At 45.5% G+C, this 8969-nt stretch overlaps 1 protein-coding gene across 2 annotated transcripts; it reads left to right on the forward strand.

Moving 5' to 3' along the window:
• Positions 1-255: 255 nt before the first annotated feature.
• osr1 (odd-skipped related transcription factor 1) lies at positions 256-8292 on the forward strand. Of its 2 annotated transcripts, none has more exons than XM_017719924.1 (3): positions 256-509; positions 5685-6359; positions 7514-8292. In XM_017719924.1, exons 2-3 carry the CDS (start codon positions 5698-5700, stop codon positions 7644-7646), a joined length of 795 nt encoding a protein of 264 aa, XP_017575413.1. In that variant the 5' UTR covers positions 256-509; positions 5685-5697; the 3' UTR covers positions 7647-8292. The 2 variants fall into 2 exon arrangements, with proteins under 2 accessions (XP_017575413.1, XP_017575414.1); XM_017719925.2 differs by lacking the exon at positions 256-509 and adding an exon at positions 4970-5036.
• Positions 8293-8969: the final 677 nt, after the last annotated feature.

The raw sequence follows: 8969 nt of genomic DNA on the forward strand, positions 1-8969 counted from the left end.
GTTCTTCAGGCTCTAAGTTCTTCAGGCCCTCAGTTCTTCAGGCTCTAAGTTCTTCAGGCCCTCAGTTCTTCAGGCCCTCAGTTCTGCGGGCCCTCGGTTCTTCAGACTTTCAGAGTGAGACAAGTGAGAGAAACCTCACTCTGAGTGTGTGTGCGTTGTGTGGGTTGGGCCGAGTGGCGCGCATGCGCACTGCGTGGCTCTGCGCTGCAATAAAGAGGCGGTATGAGTTTTGGGAACTCCAGAAAGAGCAGGAGAGAGAGAGAGAGGGATAGAGGGCGAGAGGAGAGAGTGTGGTGTGTTTAAGCGAGCCGCGCGACCTAACAGGAGTGTGTGTGTGTGTGTGGAGGGTGCGTGTGTGTGTGTGTGGGGGTGTGTAACCCGAACATGCTGAGAAAGTTTCTCCAAACTGCGTGAAAGTCTGCAAAGCGGCGCTTCGACAGAACCGCCCCGCTCCGCTCTCCGCTCCGCTCCGCGCGACTCCCCGGGACCCGCCGGCTGCTCCACATCTGGTAAATACTCTCCCGCTGAACTCCGGGGCTGCACGAACCGCAGGGTTCTTTAGCGCAGGGAACGGTTCTACTCAGAAACACAGGTTCTGCATAGACCCACTTCACGCTGGGAACTGTTCCGCACATGGTTCTTCAGACTGATGGAGAACGTGTCGTGCAGGAAAATGGTTCTATCTAGCACCAAAAGGGTTCTGCTTCTGTTACGATGTCAAGCTTGCAGAGCAAGAGAAGAACCCTTTCTCGCGCTACATAGAACCATTTTCTTCATCCACGCAAAGAACAATGTGAGCATGCAAAGGGTTCTGTGTTCTGCGCTGAAGAACTCTTGAAGAACCGTGGTTTTTTTTTGGTTCTCTGCAGATTTTAACGGGTACCTGAACCGATGAGCAGTGTGGGCGTTCTGTGTCGCGTGCTGCCTGTGCAGGGGTCGCGAGCTGCAAACTTTTTAATTGTATTTAATTTAGTTTAATTGATTTGTTTTAAAGGCGTTTGAAGCTGAAATTCGCGGCTATCGCAAAAGCGCCAAACGCGCAAAGCCGCAGTTGAACGCGCGAAAAAAGCGGCTGAGAAAGAAAGTGTGCAGGAGTCCCAGGTGCGCGCGCGGACAGGTGGTCGCAGCTGCCGTTCAGTTGCGCTGAAAATCTTCAGTTTGTTTCGCTTCGTTTACGGATAAAAACGCGTTGCGGAATTATTCACGTGCATGTGCTTTTATTATTATTATTATTATTGTTATTATTATTATTGTTATTATTATTGTTGTTGTTATTGTTGTTATTATTATTGCCGCTTTAGGGAATTATTCCTGCCCTTTTTTTTGCGCGTCTTGGTCTTGATTTTGTTTTTTGCGCAGACTTTTTTGCGTTTTTAAAACGCCGAGGCGCGTGAGCAGCGCCGCCCGTCCTCGCCGCTTTAATAACGTTCCTGCGGGATGAACGTGATGTCGGCGCGCGGACCCGCAGCCGAGATCATGTCTTACTCTGAAGGCGCGGCTCAGATCCCGAGATCCTTGATCCAGATGGATCCGCAGCGTTCAGACGGTTTATTAAGATAATTCGATTTAAAATGCGGTTAATTCCGAGTTTAATTCCGTGTTACTGACGTTATGATCCTGTTTAATCCTGTCTGGAAAACCACAGAAACAGTTTTTATTCATTTTATTTTATTTTATTTTATTTTATTTTTGGCGTATTTTGTTTTTTTTTTTTGTTAATTTGTGTGTTTATTTTTTATTTATTTATTTATTTAAAATAAAAAAAATAAACCGGGCCGACTTTAATAGTAGATGCGCTGTTGATGTTGGCCAAATGAATGTATTATTATTCTTATTCTTACTGTTAATAATAATAATAATAATAATAATAATAATAATAATAATAATAATCCTGTATTAAAATAAATCCGCGGATGTGAAGCGCGTTTTAATGACGGGTCAGATGTAAATGAGTCCGTGCCCTGTCCCGTCGCCCCATCAGACGCTGTGGTATGTGTTTAAAAAAGTAAAGGCTTTTATTTTGTTTTATCGTGTTTATTTTTCATGCATCGTCCATACGCGGGCAGGGAAAAAATACATGCAAATAAATGCATAAATAAACCAATCAAGCAATAAATCAATCAATAATTAAAACACGCAGCTTTACGCGACGAGGGCTTCGCGTTTGACTGAGAGCAGCAGACGCTTCACACGTGGGGCTCCAAAGCGTCCTGCCTAATTCCTTCCAATACACGTCCCGTAACGAGGCTCTGGTCACTTTCTCGACCCTTTTAAGCCAAAAACAGCGCAGATTTTCTTTCAGTGACCCTCAAACTGCATAAAAAAGCGGGCAGAAGTGGAGAAGCTCAGTCGCCAAAACACAGTCCTGAGTTTTCCTTTAAAGGGAATTCCATCCACTTCTATTCATTTCATTAGATAATATCAGCCTTGAGGTGTAAACAGAGAGATCCAGAGTGGGTTTGGTGTGAAATGGTTCAGGCGTCTTTACAGTGGTGGTGATGGGAACCAGGCGTCGCCATGACGACAACACAGATATAGACACTTTATTTACCATCCAGAACCACCAGAGAACCTACACGAGTCTTCTGAGCTTATATGGAATGTTGATGATGTAAAATAGTGGAACAAAAGGTTGAATGTTTAATTTAGGCCAAAATATTATTTCATAGCAATTTCAAAACAGCATCAGACACTGTATTCAGAACCACTTCATGGTGGAGCTTTCTGTGAAGGAGCTTTTAGAGTGGGACGTCTGGTTCCTATGGCCACCACTGTGAGCAGCTCTGACTGTGTGTTTCTCTAGAACCGAGCGTCTCACACCAAACGGCTCTGAACGGCTCTGTTTACACCTTACCCACTGAATTATGTGGAATTTTTGAAATGTCAGTGGAGTTCCCCTTCAAGGTTCCGCACGCTGGCGATAATAACAGCCATCAGAAAGCAACGTAGAGCACAAATCGAGCTAATTAGCCACACATGCGGCCCTCGAGCCTCACTAAACACGTGGGATCAGTGATTAGTGAGACTGTACGGAGCTCAGGGAGTTTATAATAGGAGAATTAATGATAATAAACTACATTCCCTTGTTTTCTCGCCTCATCAGACCGGCCCGTCGAGCCTGGTTAAGGCGGTGGGGTTAACAGGCGTTTGAGAGCTTTAGGTGTTCCTGCGTGTAATTGCCCATCTGCCCTCCTGCCCTCCTGCCCCCTGCCCCATTGTGAAGGGTATGTTCACTTCAAAGGGTTAACGGGGCCAAGAGCTGATCTCCTCTAATGACCCCGTAAGGAAAAGTCAATTACTTCTGCGCCATGATCAGAGCACCCAAATCCTCAGGGGAGCTTTGAGCTCTCACAAAGCCCAATTAGAGCTATTTCACTTTTTATTTACTCCCAGAATCAAACCTGGCACTCCTCGTCCCCGGCTCGGAGCTCGGAGGCCTCAGCCTGCTTTTCCCAGCTTTGAGCTCATGTACACTGTGGTCTCCGTCACTTTGGCCTTGTGGACAGATGCTCAGGCTGTCAGGAAACTCTCTGGTGGTTCGAGTTGGAGTTTTTGGGTTTTGGGTTGGATGTTGTAGAACATTCAAATCGAGTTATATGTAACGGCTGAAGGTGAAGGTGACCGGTTACACTCTGAGAAATAAAGGTTCTAGACTGTCTCTGGGTCAGTGCCCCTCTCGTCACTGGGGTGGGACCCTCAAGGCTCCATCTGCGTCCCTTTAGTCAGGGAACATAACTGAACCGTAATCCACTGAAACAATCTGTTCTAAGCTGGACTGACTCCACACACCCCGCCTCGCCTCCAGGCTTTTACTCTACTGCTCTGTTTTAAAACATTCGGTTATAAAAAGGAACAAATACCAACTTTTCACCTGGAGAACCTGATTTAAGCTCCACAATCAGACCTTAAAACTCACTGTAGAACCTCTGAGGGAACGTTCACACTGACTGGACCTCGATGAACGAGAAATGTGCCTTTATTTCTAGCGGTGTGAAGTGGACACTCAGAACACTGTCAGCATTAGTTTTTATTAATAACAGAACATCAGATTCGATTTGCGGTGCTTTTTTCTTCTTTCCACCTCCAGATCTCAGCGACGTACGGTCTAGTTATTGTGGCACTTTCCAATCAGTAATAACCTAAACCCTCACAGCCTTGTCCTCTTCCTTCTTCACCAAACATCCAAACTGAACCAGCGCCTCTCCTCAGCTGAGGCAGCATGGGCTCACTCTGAGGTGTGTGTTTACTCCACTGACCGCAAGCTTTAAGTCACCCATACTGATAATGCGTATTGGTATCTGCAGCTGGCTTGACTCACCATGCTTTATTCTGCTTTGAGCAACTCTTTTGGATGTTAGGTCGTCCACGGTGGGTCCGGCCACGTGTCCGTGCCTATAAATGATACGGAGCTCTGGAATCTAGCTGGAGCTGGGTGTCAGACGATCCTTCAGGTATCTTGCTGTAGAGAGAGCAAGTCGGTATGTGCGTTTGTCAATCACGAGGCCGTGATGAGACAAAGAGCGGTTATTGTGCTTTGTGTGTGTTCGTATCAGGCCAGATTAAACAGTCGTTGCAGGTATGTTAAGCTGTCTTTCTCCTTCTGTCAACCTTGTCGCCCGGGGCGCATTTTCTGGGAGCGGGAAACGCCTTATGCCAAAATACAGCCTATACAGTCACGTCTGGCCGGGCTGTTGCAGCAGACGCATGAGTGCACACATGCTCTTCTAGTATCACCTGGTCAGGTGCGAGGTGTTTTTGAATTTGGCCTGGAGAAATGATGCTTTGGTGTGTTGTTGTTTGGTGATGGGGGAGGTGTGTGTGTGTGTGTGTGGGGGGGGTCCCTCTTGCCTTCAAATCTTTGACAGTTAATTAAAACATCTTAGCCATTTATAATCCCAGGCTTATTACACACTAAAGCTTATTATTCAGTAACTACAAGCAAATCAATGCAAACAGATTGGGCTATTCTTAGGTTATAGAGGTGTGTAATAAAGCTTTGGGCCTGCTGGTGAGCCCTGACCATCTAAGGGGCTAAGGTATCCACATCTGTCTGGCTTTTCATAACGGTCGCTTCAATTGGGCAGCTTTTAATTCTGCCCACAGTGCATCCAACAGAGCTGATTTATCGATCAGCCAGAAGCTTTCGATGTTAATGAACATACTGTAGCATTTTATCTCTTAGATATGTTTATGTCTATTAGATTCTTGCATAAATAAATGGTTATGAAGTCATTCACAGCAAATTGTTCGCAGTGGTGGTGATGAAAACCAGGCATTTGTTGCATTTGACGCTTCTGAAAGCTACATGAAGGGGGTGTAAGGCCAAATAGCAACACAGTCTTTTTTTTTTTTAGCATAATTTTTTCATTGCCAGACATACATATAAAACTCCATGTGCGTGTTGGTTCACTGGTGGTTTAGATAGTAAATTAAATGTCTATATCTGTGTTGTGGAATGTCACTGAGCTCTTTTACATTCCCAGTGAAACAGACTCGAGGGGTTCATCAACGCTGCTGTCACTTACCTCTTGATAGTTTCAGGTTTATTTTGGCGTCGCTTCCAAACTTGCCTGCAGCGTTGTTGTACAGTTGTACGTTCATGTTAAAATGAATTATAGTTTCTTGGTCTGTCAGGCTGTGATGTGCTTCAGAATTAATAACATTTCTGTTGATCTTTTCTCCAGGACCATCTCTACCATGGGTAGTAAGACTCTTCCTGCCCCCGTGCCTCTCCACCCATCCCTCCAGCTGGCCAACTACTCCCTCCTCCAGACATCCAGCGGCTTCCAGCTGCCTGCTGACCCCATGCCGGGTGTGTACAGCTTCAGTGCCCTGCATGCCGTCCACCTGCACCACTGGACGCTGGGCTACCCGCCATTTGCCCTGCCCCGCTGCACCTTCTCCAAGCTGCCTGGGCTGGTGGACGCCCGCTTCCCGCTGCCGTCCATCCCCCTGCTGCCCCAGCTGGTCCACCCGGCCAAGCAGGACTCCTCCCCTGGGTCGGCCAAAAGCAAACCACGCTTCGACTTCGCCAACCTGGCGGCAGCTGCCACCCAGGAGGACCCGCTGAAGGCCGAGGATCTGAGCGTGAATGGCGGCGTGAACGCGCATGCTCGCGGCCCGTCCCTGGGCTGCCTGCTGGATGCGGCGGCCAAGCTGTCATCGCCTGAGAGGAAGCCCAGCCGTGGCCGGCTGCCTTCCAAAACCAAAAAGGAGTTTGTGTGTAAGTTCTGCGGCCGTCACTTCACCAAGTCCTACAACCTGCTGATCCATGAGCGCACGCACACGGACGAGCGGCCGTACACCTGCGACATCTGCCACAAGGCCTTCAGGAGGCAGGACCACCTCAGAGACCACCGGTAAGAAATGGTGTCCAGTCCTCAGGGCTAAGGACTGCACCTAATGGCCATTTCTGTCCAACTAATCCCTTCAAGTGTTCAAACTCTAGACTTATTATCTAGCAACTGCTATGGATTATTTGGTAACAACTCTGAAACCAGCGGGTCAGTTAACTGATAAGAGCGTCAGCCAAATGCCGTAAATGTAGTTAGTGAAATGTAGTTGTGATAACTATCCACAGGGGGCTTGGGCAATATGAGTTACACTGACCAACTTAATATTGTGACATATTAATATTGTGTGTATTATGAAGCACCATGATGTAAATTTTTTTGCCATATCGCCCAGCCCAGCTCTGCACTTATTAGTTTCAGATTACTTACCATTTATTATATCATTATTATGTTATTAATTGTTACTGATTAATAAGCCTGTAAATTAAGAATTGAAAAATAATGCTAGACTTTGATCCCTTACACTCTAAGGACATATTAGTGCATCCAAACTTTTATATCACCCCCTACGCTTCCTGTAGTGTATTACAGTCTGTCAGAGCGACTGTGTGGATCATATGAACATTATAGAGCTTTTTAAATGAAACAGTAGAAGCCGTATCGCCCCCTACGCTTCCTGTAGTGTATTACAGTCTGTCAGAGCGACATTCTTTTCATAATGAACGTGGCATGATTAATCATGAATCTGTCATCATGCTGATTTTTCAATTAACTGAAGCAAATGTGCTTCTGAAACAATGACAAATAGACACACACAGAGTCTGAATGGATCCTGAAGGGTTTGGGTTTTGCCTCATAAATTAAATGTAATAATTCCGCAGCATATTTCTGCTCTGAATGTGACCCGGTGTAAACGCAAACCGCTTCTGCTTTTATACTATTGAACATAAAAAGACCGTAACAGAGGATCTGATGTTGCCAAGACATGCAGAATAACCCTGGAACCTTCCTAACTGACCGTTATTACGCAAAACATCACCCTGTTTCCTTGGCGCATTAGTCTCTTCCAGTACTCATGTCTAAACATGGAAGATATGCTGCTTTTACCATTAAAAAACAGTTGGACTGTCTGTTAACAGCTCCTCTCTCTCTCTCTCTCTCTCTCTCTCTCTCTCTGTCTCTCTGTCTCTCTCTCTCTGTCTCTCTCTGTCTCTGTGCAGGTACATCCACTCTAAAGAGAAGCCGTTCAAATGTCAGGAGTGTGGAAAAGGTTTCTGTCAGTCCAGAACACTCGCAGTCCACAAAACGCTCCACATGCAAGTCAAAGAGTTGAAGCCGGCCAAGATAAAGTGAGGTCAGCCGTCTCAGCCAATGGGGACGCTGGAAAGCCAATGACCCGAGGACAGCGGCCACTAGCAAAGCCAGGCCAAAAGAGACTACTTCAACAAGACTTGAGCGCACGGGCTTTAACTGAATATACCAAAAATATGGATTTATCCCAAAGCAGGAACAAAACGGACCGTTCCGAAGTCGTTCCGAGCCGGTCGGACCTAAAAAGCATCAGCATCCTGGATTTATGGATTTTCAGTCTCGACGCTGATGGACTCGGATTCAGGGTGTCAAACCTCAAATGGATCAAATCCGGACTCAGACGCTAATGTATAAAATGTGATTTCTGTCGATGCTCTTAGACCGCCGACAGATCCGTCAGTTTTCCGGTTGTTGACTGTTGGGGACTGTGCGATTGTTGATGATAATGAAGACCAAATCCAGCCTATGGACCTTCTCTGAGTTCAGACAATCATTAAATAAAAAACCAAAGCAATAAGGTTGTGAAGTAGGCGACTATCCAAAGACACATTCCGATCTTGTATTTTTTTATGTACAGATTTCCTTTTTGTATAACTGTTATTTGGCACTTTAATCAGTTTATTGATTATTTACATATATCACTGGATTCCTTAAACTTATTTTAAAAAATAAATAGTCATTTTCTTAACAAACTCGGTTGTGGACAGCAATGTTTTTGGTAATTACACATTTAGACAATGTCTCAAACAGGTAAAAGGGTCAAATGTTTGAGCTGCTCTATAAAATAGTGATAATATTGCCAAAATCGGGGCTTCGCTGTGGCTACTGCACTTAGCTGGGTGCCATACGTTTGTCCGTTTTCATAGTTAATGATGTCATATGGAGTCAGAAGGTCTATCGCAGGTTGTTTGCAACTGTACAGAGCTTGATGGTTCAGCCTTGCAGTTAGCATCATGCAAATTGGTTGGGTATAAGTTGCCATTGCATAGTTACATTAGCCCCATAGCTCCAGTGTAAAAACTAAAGAAGCAAACTTCAGACGCCAAGCGACTTTTGGTTGACTGACTACATTTTTGGGTGAGATTTCTACCAAACTATCGCTTTAATGTCTCCAGAGGGAGGCTGTGAATAATAAACGACTAATAGCGAAGGCAATTAAATTAAACAAAGTAAATCTAACCGATGTTCTGACTGCATCGAGTTCACGTTCAGGAACGTGTTTGAATCCTCCGCCACAGATAACAGGCTTACCTGAATAGGCTTCCTGAAATATACGGAAAATCTGGGAATAGTGATGTTCAGGAACATTGTTGAGTGGACTGTTGCACAAATCCTATGATGTACTATGGCATCTGTTGTAGCTTG

The sequence above is a fragment of the Pygocentrus nattereri genome, chromosome 5 (genome assembly GCF_015220715.1).
Source record: "Pygocentrus nattereri isolate fPygNat1 chromosome 5, fPygNat1.pri, whole genome shotgun sequence".
Lineage (NCBI taxonomy): Eukaryota > Metazoa > Chordata > Actinopteri > Characiformes > Serrasalmidae > Pygocentrus > Pygocentrus nattereri.